General features: G+C 44.7%; 1 protein-coding gene and 1 long non-coding RNA gene across 4 annotated transcripts in view; one reads left to right on the top strand and one right to left on the bottom strand.

Moving 5' to 3' along the window:
* Positions 1-23,748, top strand: part of EVL (Enah/Vasp-like) — a 138,634-nt gene that overhangs the window by 46,610 nt on the left and 68,276 nt on the right. The window contains exon 1 of one of the 3 annotated variants that reach the window (XM_026515312.4): positions 21,667-21,791. The exons of the other annotated variants lie outside the window; for them this stretch is intronic. Coding sequence (XP_026371097.1) covers positions 21,781-21,791 — 11 coding nt within the window. The 5' untranslated portion in view covers positions 21,667-21,780. Of the gene's footprint in view, positions 1-21,666; positions 21,792-23,748 lie in introns of those variants that run through there. 3 annotated transcript variants of the gene reach the window in all.
* LOC130544794 (uncharacterized) lies at positions 15,037-21,580 on the bottom strand. Its single transcript, XR_008961390.1, has 2 exons — positions 19,296-21,580; positions 15,037-15,298 (listed from the first exon to the last, which is right to left on the bottom strand). It is a non-coding gene; the product is annotated as an uncharacterized LOC130544794 (long non-coding RNA).

Below are 23,748 nucleotides of genomic sequence, written 5' to 3'. Positions count from 1 at the left end.
AGTTGTGGCAAGTGGAGAGAATTGCTAAGCATGGGCAAAACTAATACGGCAGGTTTCAGGCAAACTGATCTTAATCATGCCATTGTCTGGGCAGACTTTCCCAGCTCTGCTCGGCTGAAGACGCCCAGACCTGCCGTATTAAAAAGCGGGGGCGAAGGGGTGAGGGGCTGAGGCCGGCAGGCACAGCAGGCCAACACCACTGCCCCTTTAATGCCCACTCGGTCATGACCGCCAGGCCTGAATCCTAAATCAGGTGTTCTCTTAACATGGCAAGCAGGGCTGCGACCCATTCGCACTTCACCTGTCACTTTGCCCCTTTAAACATTTTTCTTTTTAATAAGTAAGTTTTATTAACTGAAAAATTAATAACAGCTCACAGTAAAAAGCTCAAACAGAGCTTAATAATATTAGAACTTCCACTGAGATCCTTAAACACTCTGCAAAGGACCCAGCTTGGGTGGGAAGCTATCTGGGATGGTTTCAGGTACAACTTCGGACTCTGCGTGCCCTGGGATGTCAGTGTGTGTGTGTGTGTGTGTGTGTGAGAGAGAGAGAGAGAAAGAGAGAGAGAGAGATGCTGTCAAGAAAGAATATGGCTGTGTGTTTACCCATAGGGATTAGAAATTCAGTGGCAAGTTTTAAGTTCTTGATATTTTAATGACTTCCTTTGGGTTCTCTTGAATATAGCAAGAGACTGGCCCCTGCACATAACAGTTTAGAGAAGAAAATAGTCATTCATCAGGACACCAGCAGAGCATGAGACGTGAAGGGAAAACAGATGGGGAAGAACAGGCTGGCTTTTCGGAGAACCCACAGATGATAAACGCCATTTAAACAAGGTTCCTCATCTACCCCGTAATTTCAGTTTTCTGGCTTTCCCACTATTGGTTAAGATGAAGTTCAGTCATTTTCTAATGACAGCAATCCTTGTTAGGCTTCATACGGTGGAACTTGAAACAAAATGAGTAGGTCCAATGCACAATACGGGTAAAAGAACAGCTGCTGGAGTGTCCAGTAAACCCCACGCAGGAAAGTTCCAAAGAAACAGCCGCAGTGAGGCCCATCCCCAATACTGAAGGGGGCAGTGGGTTCCTCACCGGGACTCGACCAGCCTCTGAGCCCATCTCTTCTCTCTGGCTGTGCGTCCAGGGTGGTGCGGCCGACCCCGAGGCCCCGCTCGTGGCCTTGCTGGTCTCCACTCCTGTGCGAGCTTCCAGATGCCTCCGTACAGGGTGGTGGTGTTGCGGGCACTTTACTCCCCTCTACAGACTCCCACAAGCTCCGTCTGTTTCTCTGCTTTCTCTGTCCTGCTTGTTTTTTAAAATTATTGTACTTTTTTCTCTTCTGAACTCTTCCTTACTCCCTGATCGTAATACACGGGGCGGTTACTCCTCTGCCCGCACCCTCTCTCTGGGCTCGACCAGTCTCCCTCTGCGCTGCACTCAGGCTGCACCTGCTCCTCTTGGATTCGCATCACTTCCGGTTCTCACTGTTTTCCCCAAGTTTTGACTTGAGGCACTAGGGCACAGAGAGGGCAGAGGGTGGCTGCTCGCGGCTCTTCAGAAAACTCACCTGGACAAACAGAACAAAACAATAAAGCACAACCTGACTCCCACACAATGCATACAATCACTCCCAAGAAATTAAGCCTTTTTATGGCTCTTTCTGTCCTTTTGCTTTTACATATCCCCTGTCTGCACCAAAGTGTGGCTGGCCAGACACCTTCCCTGGGACATTAGGGACCAAGAGGAAACATATCTTCTCGATGCTTCTCCGTTTTACCCTTCATTACCTTTACTACTATTTTCTTAATTTGTTTGATCCATAAGTAATTCTATGCCTCAGTTTCTTCCTCTTTCGAATTGTTATGATGCCATAGGTAGGATCCAATGCAAACAAAACAGTGGGTGTAATAATACATATACTAGCATGCTATAAGGTCACGTGCTATTACTACATTAACATAAGAATATATAATATGTGTTTAGAAATAGTTGCATTGTCATTGAATATGAACATGGTTATTATTGACAATAAAGGCCCTCCTTCTGTTGTTCCATTGGTCTCTGAGACCAGGAAAGCAATCAGTATTAATTAAAAGGAGAAAGTTATGGTTGGTAGAGCAGAGAGGAAACTTTTGAGAAGATAGTGAACTTTTTTTCGGAACTCCTGGTGTGAGATTATGCTCTAGTTAGCCGTGAGACATAGGGCAAGTTCTTCCCCCTGGGCTTGTGATGCCCTCCTTTGAATATGGTGATGGATAACCTCCATGTCTACTTCACAGAACGGTTTGGATAATTGAATGATGTGATATATCTGAAAGTAGTTTGTAAACTGTAAAGTGTGGTGAAAACATAAAAAAGCAGAATGTCAGCTGAGGGAGCGATGAGACAGAGCATGCTGTGGTGCGCAGACCTGGGTTCAACGACGCCGTGCTTACGGGGTGAGTGGTCTTGGGCTGCTCTCTGAGTCTCCATTTAATGGAAATCATAATGATAAATGTGAAGGGCCCAGCACACCGTAGGAGTTCAATAAACGTCTTCTAAAAGAGATTATATTAGAGGTATGTCCTGGATGTGACATTTTCAATTTTAACTGGGTATTGCCAAACAGACTTCACCATGAACTTGGACCCTGTAAATAAATTCAACTGACTTAGTGTATTTTCCCTGGTATCTTTGGTGAACTGATTTTTTGTGTGCCAATTATAGTACCTACCTTAGAAAATTCCATCTGAAAGCTTTGCTTTTGATTTGCAGAGAGTAGAACATTTCATAAGGTGGGAATTAAGTCCTCACTGATGGAGAACATAGACCAGTGCTGTCCAACAGAGACATAGCACAAGCCACAAATGTGAGCCATGCCTGGAATTGTAAATATTTAGGAGCCCTTTTAAGAAAAGTAAAAAGCATTTGGGCACCTGGGTGGCTTAGTTGGTTAAGCGTCTGCCTTCGTCTCAGGTCATAATCTCAGGGTCCTGGGATCAAGCCCCGGTGTCAGGGTGCCTGCTCAGCAGGGGGTCTGCTTCTCTCTCTCACTTTCCCTCTGTGCTCACTCTCTCAGATAAATAAATAAAATCTAGGAAGGAAGGTAGGGAGGGAGGAAGGAAAAAGAAAAGTTAAAAGAACAGATAAAATTAATGATGTGACTAACATATCCCAAATAGTGTAATTTCGGCATGTAATCAATGGAACACTTATTAATGAGCTATATTGCCTGACTTTTTTGTAGTAAGCCTTTGAAGTCTGGTATGTCTTTTAGGTCAGCATCATTTCTCAGGTAGGACTGCTACATTTCAAGAGCTCCTGCTCATGTGTGGCTCGAGGCTGTGGGATGAGCAGTGCAGCTCCAGAGTCCCAGGGAACTGAGATCTAGAAAGTGACTCACGGACGTCTATTACATTGTTGTGTTTAGCAAATGGACTTCAGAGAGCCGGCCAAACAGAATTCCCAGGTTTATGCAGTGTTCCTTGCCCTGTATCACATTTGTGTAGATACTCAAAGTTTCCAAATACTCTACAGGTTGCTCCAGATTTCTCTGTTACCGGCAGGAGCACAGTGGAAACGCTGCCTCCTGAAACCCCCTCGTGTGGGCTCAGTGATCTAGCAGGGTGAGGAAATGACGTGCTCCGTAGCAGTCCTGGGCTGAGGGCAATTCATATGCTTTTTGTGATGAGAAGGTCTCTTCTTAGAGGTTAGGAGCACCTTTGAGAAATTACTGGAAGTTATTAATACAATCCCCTAAAAACTACAACATGCTCAAACGACAGAATTACCTACAGTTCCAGGAGGTGTGTGGTTCCCAGAGCCCATCTCTGCACTGCGGGTGTAGAGCAGGGTGCACACACAGGCTTGAGTGCGCAAGAGAGGGTTGGGCAAGAACGTACACAAAAGGAATACCGAGTACTAGTACCCAGGACAGGTGCACCTCGTCTTATTGCAGTTCCCAGGTACTGCAGGGTGTTTTTCCAAACTGAATGTCCGTGGCAACTCTGCGTCCAACAAGTCTGTGGGTGCCATTTTTTCAGGAGCTTCACATTTTGGTAATTCTCACAATACTTCAAGCTTTTTCATTATTATATTATGTGATCTGTGATCAGTGATTATAACTTGCTGAAAACTCAGATGATGGTTAGCATTTTTTAGCAATAAAGTATTTTAAATTAAGGTATGTACATTGTTCTTGTGGACACTTACTAGACTACAGTAAGAGTATAAACATGACTTGTGTGGGCACTCGCTTTATTGCAGTATCCACTCTACTGCAGGGGTCTGGAACCGAACCCGCAGGATCTCTCAGCGTGTGCCTCTAGTTGCCTCCAGCTGAGGGAGCTGGGATCGGGGCGGGGGTTGTTTTACTCTCTTTTTAAATATTTAAATTTTTCATGACATGTAACATTTCTTAAGCAGAGCTTTTGCTTAAACATGTACACATACACACAGAACAATAATCCCTTGCTCTGCGATCCCGTGTGAAAAGTGTCCAGAGGGCTTCGACCAAAGTCTGCAGGAAAATAAACATGGGTTGGGCACACTCAGGGTGGGGCTGCAGAGAAGAGCCAACACAGGCCCTGCCCCAGCTCGCCCAGCCCCTCAAACGGCCCACTGCAGTCCCCCACCTCCAGCCGTGCCCTGCAGACGTGCAGTGCGTGGGCTGCCACCCAGGGTTCCCCAGAGGACAGAATGGCGGTGATAGACACGGATGGATGTAGCGGGGCATCTGCCCCTCCGTAGGCCCCTTGCAGGGCTCCCAGCTGTGTCTCTTCTGAAGCAGTCTGGGCAGAACCTCGATCAAGGGCCCATTTCCTGTCAGTGAACTCAGTGTTATAAAGACGGAGATTGGGTGGGAGTAGAGGCAGGGTGTTACTAGCAAGAGCTGAAAATTTGTGTGAGGAACGACAGTTTATGAACTCCTTGAGGCTCTGTGAAAGGGAGAAGCTGCATCAAGTCACTGTCTAATAGGTGACTTCAAGACCAATGACTTTGAGAAGTTTCCACTGGAGTGTTGCATGCGTGGACACCCAGAGGAGGCAGAGCCCAGCAGACTTGGGTGCCTGTTGTTAATATGGAAGGCTTTTAGTGGCATGTGTCAAAAACAAATACACTGGTTCATAGATTCTGGGCCTGGGTGACGGGATTTTTTTTTTTTTTTTTAATTTTTAAATCCTGAACTCTTATTAGCCAGATCCAGACTGATGACATGGAAGTGGAATTCACTGGAAGTTGATTGGAGAGAGTGCTGCAGGCTAGGACGCGAGTGTCAGATGGTGGCTGTTGCTTGGAGAACACACACCCAGGGTTACGTGGAATGTAATGCCCCCTCTCTACTAAGAAGACCCCATTACCATGTAAGGTAGAACGATGCCACGGGGGGAGCTTTTGTTTGGCTTTGTGACAGGGACGGGGTAACTCCTGCAGACGCTGACACGGTCAGTACTTGGGAGCAGTCGGTGCAGGACCTCTGCTGACACACCGGTGAGTGCGCTTCCTAAGTTAGGAACCAGCGCTCAGGGCCCCTGCTCAGGAGTCAGCTGGCGTCTGGACAGGCGGCCGTTCGTATTATTAATAAAGCAGTTTTCGGCATCCCAGCTCCCTGACAAGCTTCTCTGGCAAGTGAAGTGGTCTACTTTCCAAGAACCTTTCCCATTCCTTGTTGTATTTCATCTTCATTAGCAGAGTAGAAATGAAGACACCAAGGCTGAGACCAGGCGAGGCTTAGAATAGTTCTGGGGCGTCAGCGCTGGGCGTGCTCTGGAGGGCTGCACACCCAGTCCCTCCCGTGAAAGAGGAGGGGAGCAAGGCCCTGAGAGGTGCCTGGTCTGCCGAAGGCCCTAGAGCAGCTATAGTTTGTGTCCTGCTGCCCAGCCCGCCACTGGGCTGGCTCATTCGTCAGTGCATCATTTGTTGCAGAAATGTTAGCACGAGAGGGAGTTAAATCAGTCCTCTGTGAAACTGCTTGAAACAGCCGTCAGGAAACTTGGGCCAAGACTTTTTAAGGATTTCGGTTTTTTGAAAATTGATTTATTAACAAGGTGATTTTATTTCCTGTCAGCCTAGACTAAGGAACTAAGCTATCCTAGCTGCCCTCCTAGTAGTAATGGTTTTTGTTAGCCATCCTTGAAAGTAGTATCTTTGGCTCCAGGACAAGAGAATTTTAAAATAGAATGGACTGCATTCTTAGAGCAGGGAGTGCTCCTAAAGGCAGTCGTGTGGCTCCTTCGCCGTCAGGAGGAAGGCAGGGGCTCACCTGCAGTTAGATCCCCGATCCTGAGACCCAGGGCGTGGAGCCCAGTCTGCAGTGCCTCTGTTCCTACGTCAGTTCCTCAGCTTTTGAGGGCTTGCCTTCCTGCTCCTAGTTTCTCCTTTGAGCTCACAGGAGAGTCCCTTCAGAGACTTGTCCTGCCTCCACGGACTGCAGGCAAATCTAGGAACAGGTGTCTGGGGTGGGGCTGGCGTGAGGCACCTGCCGCCTGCGAGAGTATCTAACATGGAGTTCTGCCTCTCTGCATAGCTCTGGGTAAAGTGCTTCGCTCTTCTATGCTCCAGAAAGTAAGAATATTAATTTTTGCCTCACCCACCTCCCTAGTTGTGATAATTGGGTGTGCAACCAGCTTCTTTTTTTTTTTTTAATGTTTTTTTATTATATTATGTTAGTCACCATACAGTACATCCCTGGTTTCTTATGTAAACAACCAGCTTCTTTAAATGCAGATCACTATAGAAATGTTAGAGGGTGCTCTATCTGAGAGCAGAAATAGACTGACGGCTGCCCACTTCCTTCCTTTGCTGCTTCCTGTCCCCCCTTTCTCTCTGCCTTCCTCGATCATGGCTCTGTCTGGTGGTGGTGTTCCTCCATGGAGACAGTTTTTCTTGTCCCATCAGTCAGCCCCATCAGCCACCGTGCTCCCTTCCTGTGCTGCCCAGCTGCAGACCCATGTCCATATAACCTGGGAACCTGTCTGAGGTGCTGGGTCACAGACCTGCGTTCAGGTTTCAGCCCTGTCGCTAACTGACTTCAGCCTTTTGGACTAGTTGCTTCTCCTCCGTGGGCCTCAGTTTCCTTCACAGCAGGCTTTGTCGGCCTGGCACAGTTGACACTGGGGTTGGGTTACTCCGTTGTGAGGGCTGTGCCTTGTGGGCTAGTTAGCAACTTCCTTGAAGCCTCTGCTTTGTGATACAGTAGGGGTCTGCCCACTCTGCAGATGGTTTTGAGTAGTAAATAAAATAAGGAGACTGAGAACCTTCTGGAACCTAGTACACTGTCTCCTGCCTTAATCCTCTGTTCCTGCCCTGTCTTCACAGTCGTCTTTTCTTCCTGCCCAGACTGGCGAAGGCCCCCACTGGTCCTCCTACCCTGTGCTTTTCTCATCATCGAACTTGCCACATCTCATTGTCTTCTCGAGTGCAGGGATCTGTTTTATTTAACTGGATATCCTTGGTGTTCAGCACGATGCGTGTCTTTTAATAGGTGCCCAACACATTTGTTAAATGAATAAATCTCTCACCTAGGTGCAGTGCTTCTCAGGGTGCAAGGCACTTTGCCCATCCATCATCTCTGCTGATCCTCACCAGAGCTCTGTCAGCTGGAAAGCCCTGGGGTTACTGCTCCCTTTGGAGTGAGGACACTTTGGAAGGGAAGAAGTGGGGCTGGCAACCTCAAGTCCTAGCTTTCTCCTGTTCCATGCTGCTCACGTGAGGAGCTTGGGGATGGGACTAGCCTTAAACCAAAGTGTTACTGTTTTCCAGCTCTGTCCTGCCCTGGGTATATTAGTAAGACTAAATCCGTCAGTGATGTCTGTTCTCCCTGTGTGTCTGTGTTTGTGGTTAACCAGTGGAATGAATTATGGAATGAATCAGTGAATTCCTGGAATGCTCTGAGCCCAGTGTGAGCACTGATGATCTTAAGTAGTCTTGACAACTTTTTCCTCCAGCCATATCCTGAATCTCATGGAAGCCAGGTTTACGTCCAGCATAATTAGAGCAGTAGGTGACCCAGAAGCAGCTCAGGGCAGAAATAAAATCTTCAGAAAAGACCTGTCTGATTTGATATGATTTTTTTTTTTCTCATCTTGTCACTGAAAACAAGGATTGAAATTTCAAAGTAGAGGATCCTTTTCTCTTTTAAAGGCCTCTCTGAGACAGTGAGCCTGCAAGACTGAAAACCTGAAGGGTCAGAGGAAGCCCAGAAACAGGATTTGCAAAAAAGCATTGGGTTATTTATTCTTCAGCAAACACAGTGCTGATTAAGAATTTTAACAGATAGGGTTCTGGGGCACCTGGGTGGCTCAGTCGGTAAAGTGTCTGCCTTCAGCTCAGGTTATGATCATGGGGTCTTGGGATCAAGCCCTGCTTCTCCCTCTCCCTCTGCCTGCTTCTCCCTCTGCTTGTGTGCTCTCTCTCTCTCTCTGTCAAATAAATAAATAAATAAAATCTTTAAAAAAAAAGATTTTAACAGATAATAAAAAGGAATTCTGGTCTCAGCATTGGGAGGCTTGGTTTCCAAGCTCAGTTGTGCAAGCACTGTTTGAGACCTTGGGCAGATCTCTTTCTGTCACATGACCTCAGTACTTTCATTTGGCCATTAAACCCAAAGGCAGAACGAGTCATTTGCTGAACATAGAGCTGATAGGCCATCTTTAGCTATCGCGCAAAGTCAAAGCAAGTCATTTTATCTGGCTTCTTAAAATTGGCTGGATGGCCTATGTCAAACCAAAATAGTTTCCCTGTGGCTCCCCTCTACTGAAAGCAAAAGCATATCTTGTCCATCTCTGAACTCCCAGTACCTAGCACAGTGCCTGGTTGTAGCCACTGGCCCTAATCGTCTCCTAGGGATCACAGGAAAGAAGGATTCTTTCTTTCCAGGGAGCTCCATTTCAGAGGCCCAGAGCAAGTGTTCTTATTCTCCTTTTATCTCTCCGGGCTGATGCCCCATTTTCCTCAGCCCATCCTCCTGTGTTGGGATCTCTGTTGGCCCCCTCAGCTCAATCCCCCTTCCAGAATGCTTTCAGGTGCAAGTACCTCTCATATTGTGATACCAAAAACTGATCTCAATATTCCATGTGCAGACCAACCTGCAGAGAGAAAGGGTTACATACTCCACAGCCTATGTCACAAAATAGATGAGTCCAGGCCCCCATCACTGTTCCTGGTTGAGCTCTGATAAGACACGTATGCAGTATCAACCAGCTCGCCTGGGGATTTTTCAAGATGACTTGTGGAGATGTTGGACACGTAGATGGAAAGTCCAGAAATCAGTTGTCAGTTAATGTCTGGCAGAGGCAATTCAACGGAGAAAGTACTGTCTTGTCAACAAATGGAGTTGGAACAATCAGACATCGATATGCAAAAAAAATGAACTTTGGCCCAATCCTCACACACTGTACCCAGGTCACCTCTAAATAGACTCTAAATCTAAATGTCCAACCATGAAACTTCTGGAAGAAAACTTGCAACGGTCTTCGTGACCACTGGGTTGGGCAAATGGTCCGCATGCGTAAGAGCAAAAGCACCATCCATCCACGAAAGATAAAACAAGGCAAATTGGACTTAAATTAACATTAAAAACTGTTAATTCTGTAAAAGCCAATGTTAGGAGAATGAAAAGACAAGAAATAGATTTGGAGAAAACATTTGCACATCACAAGGCCTTGTCTTCAGAATGGGAGAGAACTCTCTGAACTTAACAGTAAGAACACAGCCCTGTGTAAGTGGGCAAAAGACTTGAGTAGACATGTCACCGAAGAGGGTGTACAGATGGCACACAAGCACATGGAAGGGTGCATGGCACCAGCTGTCATTAGAGAAATGCAGAGTAAAATTACACCGAGCTATCCGCACACCTGCTAGAATGGCTGAAGCAGGAAGATCTTGAGGACACCAGAGGCCAACGGGGGTGCAGAGCAGCAGCATCGCCCCTGCGTTGCTGGTAGCCAGGAAAACGGTATAGCCCGTCTGGAAAACAGGGCGACTGTTGCTTACACAGTCACCATTGAACCCCGCAACCTTGATCCTTTATGTTGCCCTATGGAAATGAAAACTTGCATCCCGTATGTGTGGGGGGGGGCTGTTTATAGCAGCTCCGTTTATAACAGCCAAAACCAACTCAAACGTTCTTCAACTTAATGGAGAAGCAATTTGTAATACAGCCCTACAACAGAAAACTAGCCTGCAAAAATAAAAAAAGACAAAACCAAATCATTTAATAAACACAACTCAGATGAGTCTTAGAGCCATTATGCTGAGTGAAGGAAGCTGTCTTCAAAGGTTACATGCCATATGTTTCCATTAGTGTGGCACTCTCCAGAAGAAAGGGACTGAGCTGGAGGACACATCAGTGGCTGCTGGGAGTGGGGAGGGGGGTGTGACCACTCAGGGATAGCTAGAGGGAGTTTGGGGAGGGATGGAGGCAATCTCCCATGGCAGCGATTGCACAGACCTGTACAGCTGTTAGATTCATAGAAACGACATACATTCAAAACCAAACGCAACAAAAAGTTCTGAGAAACAAACAAAAAGCTCCAGTAATTTGAATGATGAAAGCTGGTTTGTCGTTATTATGTTCCTCTGGATTGATTTTATTTGTCATCAACCAAATCTAGCCAAGTGTCCTGTTTTCTTCAAATGCTCAGTAAAACCATTAGAAGCCACTGAAAGGAGGCAGAAGGTTTGGAAACATTAAAGTACTCACCGTATGGCCTGAGAAATGAATAGTTCTCAGGTCGAGTTCATAGACTCGCCTTGAAGCCTGAGCTCGGACACTGCACCTGCTGTGTTCTGGGGAGACCTTTGTAGTCAGAAGTGCCCTTGCTTCGTTGTATTTTCTCTTCACTTTCTGGAAAGCTGAAATAATTTAGAATTGTCACTCTGGATGGTCCTTTCTACTGAGTATTGTTTCTGATGGGAGCCAAAATGACGGGATGGTTTTCTCCAACAATCCTAAAGTCACGTTGTTAATTTATAACCCGTTTGAAAGCATTTTCCATCTGCATTTGGAGCATCTTTTAAATTTTTTTTATTTATTTGAGAGAGAGAGTACATGTGGGGGGCTGAGAGGGGCAGAAGGAGTGGAGGAGAGAGACTCTCAAGCAGACTCCGCAGTGAGCACAGAGCCTGACACGGGGCTCGATCTCATAACCCTGAGATCATGACCTGAGCCGAACCCAGGAGTCAGACACTTAACCGACTGAGCCACCCAAAGTGCCCCTGGAGCATTTTTTAATAATGGCTTTATTGAGATGTAATTTACAAACCACGGAATCCCACCCACTTAAACCGTACAGTTCAACGGTGTTAGTATATCCAGTCTTGCCACCATCACAACAATGTATTTTAGGACATTTTGGTCACCCCAGAAGCAAGCTCTGTACTCATTAGCAGTCACTCCCCAGGTTCTGCTAATCCCTTCCCCCAGCCCTAGACAACCACAGATCTGCTTCTGTCTTTATGGATTTGTCTGCTCTGCACATATCACATAAACGGAATCATAGAAAATATGGTTCTCTGTGCCTGGCTTCTTTCCCTCCGCCTGGTCTTCATGGCTCGTGCACGTTACAGTGCGTGTGCACCACTGTTTGAGATGTTACGTTGCTCAGGTCCCGCTGTCCAAAGCAGGACTGACTCTAGTCCATCCTCCTCAAGGGGACACAGAGATGTAACAGGAGCAACACTGGGCTGGGATGATGAGAACTGAGTCTGCACACCATTTCCCTGTGTCAACAAGGGTTATATTTGGGGAGAGAGGGCCAGGGGAGAGGGGAGGGACCTTAATTTAACTTCTGTATCTTCTACAGTTTGAGTTTTCTTACTTTAAACAAATACAACTTTAAAATAAGGGCCATCTGAGTGGGGAGTTAATGCCACTTTTTTTTACTTTGAATCTATTTTTAAAAATATCTAAGAAATCATGTATTTTTTAAGTCTTCAGTAGGATTTTTTATATAACTATTTCTCCCCCAAATTTTTCAGTTACTTTACCAAGAGTTGGGTCTATAGTACATACATACATGGTCTTGATTATTTTTTCTAGTAATTAATATTCCTCTGGATCCTTAATCATGTTTTTCTCCTTAAAATCTGTCTGATATCAGAATTGCTAACCTGGTATCCTTTTATTTATATTTGCCTTATAACTTTTCCATTTTCAAAGTTTCATTCTGGAATTATCCTTTCATTTTAACTGTCTTGTGTCAATTGCATGACTCTGGTTCTTGTTTTTTGTTTTTTTTTTTTTAATCAAATCCAACAGTCCCTGTCTCTTGACCAGTGATTTTTAATCCATTTGTGGTAGGTCACTACTATTACGTGAGTACAGCCGCCTACAAACCAGGCCACGTGTGTTCCTGGGGGTGAGACTTCCTGGGGCTACATTGGCAAGGACTGTGTGAAGGAATCCATTTCCAGAGTTCCCACTTCCATACACACTCCATCCCGACACGATCTGTCATGACAGTGTGCCTGTGACGTGCTGGCTCCCCTTCCTCACGCCACCATTCAGGATTCCTCTGTTCTCACTGGAGCAGAAGGGCACTCCACCTGCCTTTCCAAACCTTAGGAAGATTCAGCGCCTCCGGCTATCCCAGCCCTCAGCAGACCAGAGGACTGATTTGAGGATGCATTGGCCCTGAAGGAGAGTCCTCTAGAGCAGGGGAAGCAGCTATGGAGAGCATCGAAGAGGGCAGCCTTCATTTCAGCAATGCCACCAACTCGTGGCCCAGCGCCACGCCTCACCTCGCTGGTTGTCTGTGTAAAGACTTCAGAGGTGGAGTGCTCTCACTGATATGTACAAGCATGTCTGAGTTGGAAAATTAGTTGAAATTTCTCTGATAGCAAGTAAATTTGATTTGGCTGAGTAATTTGACCGAGTAAACAGACTCTGCCAATTAAGTTTTATGACAGACCTTTTTCATAAATTGAAAGAACTTAGGGATGGCTGGCTGGCTCGGTCGGAAGAGAGTGCAACTCTTGATCTCGGGGTTGTGAATTCCAGCCCTGTGTTGGGTGTAGAGATTACTTAAAAATAAAATCTTTAGGGGTTCCGGGGTTGCTCAGTCAGTTGAGCATCTGACTCTTGGCTTCAGCTCAGGTCATGATCTCAGGGTCATGGGATCGGGCCCTGTGTTGGGCTCTGCGCTCAGCACAGAGTCTGCTTGAGATTCTCTCTCTCTCTCCCTCTTTCCCCACTTGTGCACACGCTTGCTCTCTCTCTCTAAAATAAATAAAATATTTTTAAAAAGGAAAGAGTTGGGGTCACCTGGGTGGCTCAGTCAGTTAAGCATCTGTCTTCGGCTCAGGGCATGATCCCAGGGTCCTGGGATCAAGCCCCATGTCTGGGTCCCTGCTCAGCAAGGCGTCTGCTTCTCCCTCTGCCCCTCCTCCTGCTCATGCTCTCTCTGTCTCAAATAAATAAATAAAATCTTAAAAAAAAATAAAACGAGGAAGAGTTTAAGCTCAAATATTAAGTTGTATATGTAAATTTAACATACTTAATGCACATACACTGCATATAATGTTTCTAAATGTTAAATCCTTTGCAGCCATCTAAACTTACCAGGAAAAATTATAGATGCCCCCTAAAAAATATGCAACAGGATACATAATTTTCCTAAATATTTCTAGAGGGTACACAAGCAGAAAATATTTGGAGACCAGAGTAACAGCACTTGCTTTTGCTGTCTTATTCTATATTTTCTCTCTATATATGTTTTTAATGCTTTTTCTTCTGTTTTTTTTCCTCCTGCCCTGCCTTCTGGGTATATATATTAAATTTTCTTCAAACAAATTCAAAATTGTACACTCTATTTTCATTCTCCTGGTTGCTACTCCTAACTTATTGTGAGCCCTGCTTACAGTTATTTTTTTTAAGAATTTAAATATTTTATTTATTTATTTGGCAGAGGGAGAGAGAGAGAGTGCACACAGGCAGGGAGAGTGGCAGACAGAGGGAGAGGGAGAGGGAGAGGGAGAAGCAGGCTCCCCACTGAGCAAAGAGTCCAACGTGGGGCTCTATCCTGGGACCCTGGGATTATGACCTGAGCCAAAGGCAGATGCTTAACTGATTGAGCCACCCAGGCACCCCATTTACACTTATTTTTTGTTGTCAATGATTTAAGGCTTCTCAACATCCATGGCCTCCTCAGTCTTCAGGATTCTCTTACCTCCCTCTGTTCTGTGTAGACTAATACCCAGACACGCAAGAGTTGGTGTATCTGGAATTTCTGTCCTAAGTTATAGATACACTTTCTTTAAAAATGGTTCTTATCATTGCTTATCAGTTAAACCTCAGGCAATAAGAAACTTTACTAGATTTTTGCTTCCCCCAGTTTTTTAAAACTTTTTAAAAACCATTTTAATCTGCAGTTCCGTGTTATTGAGTACATTCTGTGTTGTGCAACCATCACCACAATCCAGTTTCAAAACATTTTCATCTCCCCTAAAGGAAGCTCTGTACTTGTTAAGCAGTCTCTTCCCATGCCTCCATCCCCAGTATTTTTTTTTTATGATTTTTGATGTTTTGACATCTTTGGGGCACCTTGTTAGCTAGGGAGAGGCTGCCCCTCACAGAGCTAGCCAATTTCTACAGACCATAAACTGTTGGTGGGGCACCTTTCATGTACAAGCCAACCCATCCCAGTCCATATCCCCAGCACCTCCTTTATCTGACTCACAGTCCCCAAGCCGGGATTTCCCCTGCCCCAAGCTACCCCAGACAACTAGGGACAGTCCCTGTCCCCTCAAGCCTGCTGGAATTATTCAAACTAGCAATTCTAATCTGCTTGCTTACCCTGCCGTGCTTTTCCCACAGAAACCCCCAGAAAGGCTGTGGCCTGTGCTTTCCCCTTGCTCCTTCCTGCCTCCTGACAATGTTGGTGCTTCCCTAATACTACGCCTCTTGTTTCAAGGGGAGCTGTGAGTAACATTAAACTTTTCTTTTAGTGGCATCGCCATCACTCAGTCACCTTTATAAACTAAGACCCAGGCACAAATTATTGCTTCCACCCACGATGACACTAATCTGTGTTCAGAAACAGGAACAAAGATCAAATATGTATTTCTTATTATATATCAGAGGTTGCTTCATTTGTTCTTTCTCTTCCAAGTTTCTATAGTGCTTTCACTTCTCAGAGATATTCTGATCTTCCCCTTGAGTTCATCATTATTTCCTTGGAACATTCAGTTGACTTGGCTAGTAATGTCTATTTATGCTGCAGATGAGTCTGGTCAGGAGCTCGGTCGGGGTGGAAGTTACTTGGAGCAGGGTACCTTGCATGGCAGACCAGATTCAAACATTCCCTTTCCAAAGGCTGGCGTTTGAAAAACAAGACTATATCAGCACCCTCTGTGTACACTAGCAATTCACATACTTCCTGAGCACCAGTCTTTTCCGCAGAGCAGCTTAACAAACATTCTGAACACACAGTATGTATACCAAGAATGGTGCTGAGCACAACTGGTGATAAAAGATAAATAAAACATGGTAGCCCCTCCCTAAAGGACAATCATCTGTGACAATGAAATTGATAGTATTGTACAATACAGGAGAAACACAACAGCAGAAGTAATTTTGTCTATCTTAGGGGCTCAGTAAACACTTCGTTGAAGAGGTGATATGTAAATTGGGTCTTGAAGGGCAAACCCAGGTGTGACTGCATTTGGTCATGCAACATTGCCAGGAGATTTTCATAATGTGTCACTGATGGTAACTAATTCTGTACAACCTTTTCTCCATCCCCTTTTCCTCCACTCCTAGGACATGAGGACCTTCTACTCAGAACATTCTTTTTTAAAAAAACAAATTCTCATGAAAAACTAGTATTAGAAAGCAAATTTTTTTGTGTGTATTTCTTAGTCAAAGACCCTTTTATGCTCAAACATCCCACCAAGAGAGAATAGAAAAGAGAACAGTCTGTTTACAGAAAAGGAAGCTAAGATCCACAGAAGTTAGATGACTTTCCCAAACCACAAAACAAGTCTTTGAATTTGATCTCTTAAATAAAGTGTCCTGTAGTATAGCTCCCTGATTTGATGTCAACCATTCTGCTCTCTCGGGATCTGGACACATGGAAAACACCTCTTTCAATCCAAGTCAATACAGTTGTTGGTTACTGAGCATTTACTATGTTCAAGATGCAGAGCCGAATGCCTTAGCATTTAGTATCCTGTGTGAGGTTTGGTGATCTTCCCATTCATTCATTCATTCATTCATTCATATATTCATCATGCGGTCCGCATTCACCCTGCACGTGCTACATCCTAAACAGTGTACTAAGTGCTGAGCTCAATTCATAGTAACACATTATAAGGTGCTGCCTTAAACAGGACATTTCTTAACTTTCTCACTGACTAGATCTTCAGATGTCAACAGCTCCTATCCTATTTTTCAAACATTTTCTATTGCCTTGACACAATTGATTTAGGAATTGGTGTTGTACCTGCAGTTCATAATTATTAACATGGACATTCCTTTCATTGAACAGATGAGGAAACCGGGACTGAGAGTGGGGGAATAAATGTCCAAGGATCTATAGCATGTCGATAAAGCATGGGTTAGAATCCACATCTCATAACACCCTAGCCAAAAATCTTTCCACATTCCTTACTCCGCATAATTTTACATATGTGCCTTATTAAAACTAGATGGCAGGGTTAAAAGAATGCCCCCAGAGAGATCACTCTACCTCTTATCTACTTATTGAAACCAAGAAAAGACAGTAATAACATGACTGGAGGATAGCAGATGGAAGTGAAAGGCATATTCTTACAGTGAAGATGTTTACACTTGGGCTAGCATCTTCAGGAAATGCTCAGAAAATGAAAGAGAATACCCTTTGGTAGTTTAATAATCATCATTGACTTCTGCTTCAGGCCATGACAGAGGAATGATCGTGGACTTGCTCTCTTGACAAAAACTATGAAACCGAACAAAATATATGAAGCACCTGAATATACAGATACTGAAACTCACATAAAATATTAAATTCTTGCTGTTTTCAGGCATTGACAGGTAGCACAGGACTCTGAGTCTTGAGTGAAGAGACATGATAAGCCTCACAAGGGCTCTGGCTTTCTGCCTGGGGCCTCTTTCTGGTTTTGGCACAGAATTGTGGGGCTCAAGCTGAAAGTTGATCCTAATGAGCTCGGAAGGCAGATATTGGAACTCTAGTCTACTGAAATAGTTGGATGTTGCAGGACAAAGAATTAGAGAACAGGAAGCCTTGTGGTAGCAGCAAGGATAGAATTTTGTGTAGGGATTCACTTTCGGTTGTTGATTAAGGGCTGGCTGGCTGTGCATGTTTAGAATGAGACTTGTCTATGAGGCCTAGCACAGATTACCTGCTGTAGGGCTAAGGACCAAATGATGATGCCAGAGTTCATGCAGTGGTGGGAAATGTAGGAAATTCTAGTCAGCTGAATGAAGAGAGCATGCAGGCATTCAGTTGAGACCCCAGAACAGCTATACCTTAGGAGTGGAGACTGTGCCCTTGAATAAGGGCCACACCATGGGGCTAAGTTCAAAATGGAAATAGAACTTTAAAAAAGAATTAATATACACTTGACCTCACCAGAAGAATCTGCCAGTAATTTACCTGCCTGCCAGGACAAATTCAGTGCCTCTAAAGGAAGACCATATTACCTAGACTCTCTGCAGTAGATCGTCACAGTGTCTAACATACAATCATAAATTAGTGGACAAATAAAGAGTCGGAAGATGTGGCCCCTACTTTAGGGGGAAAGCACTCAGTAGACCCTGAAGTGACTCTGAAGTTTGAATTTCAGACAAGTACTTCCAAGTTGCTATTATACATATGTTCAAAGACTTAGAAGATGAATAAAATGAGCAAACATACAGAGAAATGAAAATTGTAAAAAATTTACCAAATAAAAATTCTAGTACTAGAGATAAAATTTTAAAATTCACCAGATGAGATCAAAAGTGGATCAGAGATTGTGCTAAAAAGGGTTAGTGAACTTGGATACTGATAAATAGAAATCACCTAATCTGAAAACCAGGGAAATAATATTGAAAAAAATTAACAGAGCCTTGGTGACTTTGTGGGATGATACCAGGAGGTCTGCATGGGTGTGATTGGAATCCCGGAGGAAGAGGAGAAAGGGAATGGGGCAGAAGAATAATGCTGGAAGAAATAATTACCAAAACCTTCCCAATTTTGCTGAAAAAACCTTAACTTATATATTCAAGGATCTCAACATATATAAGGAATTCCATATATAAGGAAGGAACTTATATACTCAAGGAAAAATACAAAGAAAACCACACTTCAGCGAATGACAGTCACATTGCTGGAAACCAAAGAAAAGGCAAATACTAAAAATGGCCGGAGGAAATATGATACATTATATACAGAGGATAATGATACAAATGATGGCTGATTTCTTATCAGAAACCATGGATGTCAGAGAGAGTAGAACAACATTTTTTTTAACTGATAAAAGAAAAGAGAAATCTCAAAATTCTCTATTCAGAAAAAAGTACCTTCAAGTATGTTGGCAAAATAAAAGTGTTTTTCAAATAAAATAGAACTAGTGGATTTGTTGCTGGTGTACCTGATCTATCCTCCTCAGGCTGAAGAAAAATACCAGGAAACTTGGATGTTTAGGAAGGGATAAGGAGTACTAGAAAGGAAAAGTAAATGGGTAAATATGGAAGACCGTTTATTAAAAATATGTATATTTGTATATATGTGTATATGACCATTTAAAGCAAAAATTTATAACATATAATGTTGTATTGTAGCTGTGGAATGTGTGTGATGACTTGTGAAGGATGGGGGTGCATTTACACAATTGCTACAAACTTATGCTTACATGAAGTGGTACAATAGTAATTCTAAGTATATACTAAGTAATTCTAAGCATACAAAGTACAGAGTTAAGAACGTATATTGCAATCCCTAGAAAGACCGCTAAAAAATAATGTAAAGAGGGATAGCTAAAAGTCAAAAGAGAAATTAAAGTGGAATTCTAAAAAGTATTTAATTTACCCAAAGAACGCAGGAAAAAAGAAACAGGGAAACCAAACAGATGAGACAGACAGAAAACAAATAGCAAAATGGTAGACCTATATCCAACCATATCAGTAAATTACATGTAAATGGACTAAACACTCCAATTAAAAGATAGAGATTGTCAGACCAGATGAAAATGCAAGACTCAATCGTACACTGTCTGTAAGATACTCCTTAAATACAGAGGTACAAGGGGCTGAAAGTAGACAGAAATGTAGTAGACAGAAGGATGCTACCATCCCACCCTTATCCCCAGAAGCTGTGACTATGTTACCTTATGTGGTAAAAGGGACTTCGCAGGTATGATCAGAGTGATGCACCTTGAGATGGGGCAACTATCGTGATTATCCAGTGGCCTGGTCTAATCACATGAGTCCTTGAAGGCAGTGAACCTAAAAAAGAAAAGAAAAAAAACAAAGAAAATGGTAACTGTGTGAAGTGCTGGACATGTTAATTAGCTTGACCATGGTGATTATTTCACAGTGCATACATCTATCAAAACATCAGTCATATACGTCAAATATAAATTATATGTATAAATGTAATTTTTGTCAGTTATACCTCAATAAGGATGGAAAAAATAAAAGCCCCTTTCCCTCCACAAAATCCAGATCTGACCACAGGAAGAGCTAGCGGGGGAGACCCTTTCCTGGCTGTGGTCAGGAAGAGACATTAGAGTGGGAGAAGGAGTTATAGTGACACTATACTATAGTTTGTAGGTGGAGGAAGGGGCCACGAGGAAGGGGTGTAGGGGGTCTCTTGGAGCTGAAAAAGGCCAGGAAATTATTCTCCTCTAGAGCCTCCAGAAGGAAAGCTAGCACTTCCAACACCTTGATATTAGCTCAGTGAGACCCTTGAGATCTAGGTCAGACTTCTGACCTATTGTCTCACAAAACTAAGATAAATTTGTGTTCTAAGCTCTAAGTGTGCAGTAATTTGTTACGGAAGCAACAGAAAACCGGTACGGGCGGAGAAAGATACACCAGGCAATAAGAAAACCCAAATGACTACATGATACCAGGTAAAGTAAACTTAAAGACAAAAAGCGATGCCAGTGATAAAGAGGGACATTTCATACTGATCAGAGGGTCAATGCATCAGGAAGATACAATAGCCATAAAAGTATGTGTACCGAACAAGAGCTTCAAAATACATGGAGTAAAAACGGACAGAACTAAAGAGAGTGATAGACAAATCCACAGTCACCAGCTGGAGACTTTAAACCTTTCTCTCAGCCGTTGATAGAACAATTAGACAAAACAAATCAGTAAACCAGAAAGGACTTAGATCTGAGTACCATTTGACCTAACTGACAGTTTTTGAACACTATACCCGAATTTAGCACACACGTCCTTGTGCACACGGTACATTCACCAAGATAAACTACATGCTGGGCCATTAAACAAGTCTCCATAAATTTTAAAGGATTGAAAGCCTACTAGGAAAAACAAAAGAAGAAGTTATACTAAGTATGTTCTTTGACCACAATAGAATTAAATTAGAAATAAATAACAATAACATATGTTTAAAAAACACCAAGTAGTTAGAAATTAAAATGCTTCTAAATAACCCATAGAAAAAAGAAGAAATCATATGGAAAAATAGCAAATGTTTTGAACTAAAGGAAAATGAAAAGCACAGTTATGTCAAAATGTGTGGTTTGCTCCTAAAGCAGTGCTCGAAGGGAAAGGCATATTTTTGCAAGCCTTTTAAAAGATATTTTGAACATTCAGAGTGCTTTCAGCTGTCCAGCGAGAACTGCCCTTCCTTTCGGACAGTACTCTGGGCGGCTTTTTCACTCTCAGTCATAGCATTTTAATACATGTATTCGTTAGCATTCCAGTGTCTTCCTTTCTAGACTCCTAAAGCCCTTCAAGGACTTTAAAGACTGCCGTGCTCTTCAGTGTTTCCTCCCTTGGTTCTAGCACAAGGCCTGAATGAAGGATCGGGAATGGGCCTCATCTCCACGTCATCTCCACGACAGCCTGGTGGAGGCAGGCAGAGTTAGGGCTGTGCGCCCCGTCCCCACAGCTGAGGAGACCAAAGCCCCGGGGTCACTCAGTGAACAAGTGACAGAACCAGTTTTCCGGTATTCCTCACGCATGTCCCTGGCAGGCCCTCAGCTGCTGACGGAGCTGTAGCGTTAGAGAGAAGTGTCTCCTCGACGGAGGTGCAAAACTGATACCAAAGCCGATGTTAAACTTCAGCAGCTGTCACGACATCGTCATGTAGCCTTCTCTCTCCGGAGGATCGGCAAGGGCACTTCGGAGTTCCCGGAGGCTTTTCATAAAAGCCTTGAGGAAGCCGTCCACACTGACCCTCCCCTGTCTGGAGCAGGTGGAAAAGCTAGGCCTAGACCTGTCTGGGGGCGGCGGCTGAGCCGGGAGGCAGTGAGCAGGTGGGGCACCCGCACCCCCGCAGCTCCCCCCACCCCCCGCTGCTGCACCCGCACAGGAAGTGCTCTGGGGCTCGAGGCCAGGCCATGGGAGTTCCGGGTGGCGCAGCGGCTCCGCCGCCCACGCCGGTGGGGCTCTGCGCTCTGAGCCTCTCGTTTCTCTCTCTTCTCCCTAGGTTTCGGTTTGTAACTGGGGTTTGTTTCCCCTTTGTCTCTGGTTCAGCTTCCTTTTCCTGTTTGGTTTTAAGTAGAGTCTAAAAATCAAGTTGCTGCCCTCTGAGGGTCTGTGGTCCTGTGATCGGCATAGCCTGTGGGAGTACAGGACTCACCTCCTCAGGGTTCCCTGTGCTAAAGCCTTTCAGCCATGGCCACGGGGTGAGTATGGGGACCAAAAAGGGGCGACAGAGGAATGTCAAGAGGAAACCTAGAATCATCATGGTGTAGAGCCGTAGGGACCATAGGAATCATCCCAGATCCCCTTGTTATACTAACGGGGAGATCAGGGACCAGAGGGCAAGGGACTTACCCAGGGTCACACAGCAAGTTGGTCACAGAGCCTACCCACTCTCCATCTGCTGGTCTGTCATTACACGGGCCCGTGTCTCTTGATGTTTGTGATCTGTGATGGCTTCTGTGTTGAAAGCTTACTCAGAAGTCAGACAGCTGCCTCAGATTGTAGAGGGGGTCTGAACCGTCTAAGGGGATTGTGGTTTGGCTCTGTGGTCCTTGGCTCGTCTCTCCAGAATGGCCTGACAACATTCAGTTGGTTTTCTCTGAGGGAAGCACCAAGATTCCTTTTTTAATAGAAACTTCATGAACTGACTAGCAGAGTCCTGACCTGCTTGAGAGGCTGGTGACTGACTTAGGCCATCGGCCAGTCAGACTCCTGCTGCTCAGTCCGTGTGTAGGCGGCAGCCCGTCCACACTGTGCACGTCTGACTGTGGTGCTCTCTCTAAAGATGGGGTGGCACTTTGGATGTGAGTCTCCCCACCCTGCGACCCCATGAAAGATTGTAGGTGATAAGACAATTTTATCCTCTGGGGTTTTTGGCGTTTACTTGATTAACTCATTACAACTTTGTGTCTCAGCATGAAATGATAATCCCTCACCTTACAAAGTACTTCACAGTTTCCAAAGTGCTGTTTCACCAGTTTTCTTACTTGGTTCTTTCAGCCGTGTTGGGTGGATCAGGAAGGTACTATCGCTCCTGTTTTGAGGAGGAGGAAGCCCAACCTCTGGAAAGCAGTGGCGCTGGCCCAGGGTCGCATGGCTGGGGGAGGCAGGACAGCCGCACCCTGCTTTTTTTCCAGGGCACCGCTCAGGCTGTCTGGAAGCATTTGGCAGTGAGCTAATAAAACCGGCCCTACAGTAAGTAGATCTTGGCCGATATTCCTTCTGCTCAGCAGAAGCGGGTATTTAGTGAGGGGTCGTAGCATCCCTGGCCAGGCTGTTGGAATCCTTTCCTCTAGGCCCAGAGTGGCCAGGGCCGGGGAAACACTGTCTCTTTATGGTTGGCTTTATTCCTGCTCCTTTGCGCCCGTTTTCTATCATTTTAGTAATTTTCCTATAACTTTAAAGGACTTGGGGGTGGAGTTGTGGAGAACAGAACACTTTCATTCCAAAGGCACGTGAACTTCTGGAGTGGGTAAGGACCAGAGTCATTTTCCGCTGTGAATTGGTGTGAAGAGCTCAGGCAGTTTACTCTGTCCTGTCAACTGCTGCAGGAAAGCGAATCTGAAGTCAATGGGGAGGAAGCCAAACAGTTTTTGTAAAGGTCTTTTAAAATAGTAAGAGTCTTAGAGTTTTCCCATCTTGAAAGGCCCTTAGAGCCGATCCACAGTCAATCATGCAGGTTAGTGGTGCTGTAGGCCTCTTACCCTCCACTTCAACCAAATTAACTGTCTTTTATCTTTTTTAAGTATTCTTCAGTATTTCTTTGAGGGGAAAAAAATGTGTATTGTTGGCAATGTTGGTTTCGAAGTCTGAAAACTTCCTAGCAAGTCCAGTCCTGTGGTATACAGATCAGGAAATGGAGGCCCAGAGTGCAGGCAGGACTGGTCTGGTGAATGGAGTAGTGGCCCAACCAAACGGAAGGCCCAGGCATCCTGCACCTGCTCCCCACGCAAGGCTGGCGCGCAGCGTCGGTCGCCACAAGCACAGCAGTGAGAAAACCTGCAAGCCTTTTGGTTCTCCTCCTGCTGACCTAACAGGAATACAACACCTAGATTCCAGGGTCACCGTCGTGCCTGTGGCGGGGATCCACAGGGCCTTCGAATTTTGAAAATTTGCCTTCCAGCCCCTGCTCTGGCAACCCATAACCAAGAAACGTTT

This window comes from Ursus arctos, unplaced genomic scaffold (assembly GCF_023065955.2).
Source record: "Ursus arctos isolate Adak ecotype North America unplaced genomic scaffold, UrsArc2.0 scaffold_25, whole genome shotgun sequence".
NCBI classification, from domain to species: domain Eukaryota; kingdom Metazoa; phylum Chordata; class Mammalia; order Carnivora; family Ursidae; genus Ursus; species Ursus arctos.
The sequence above is the reverse complement of the archived record's forward strand: the minus strand, read 5'-3'. Positions and strand labels throughout refer to the sequence as shown.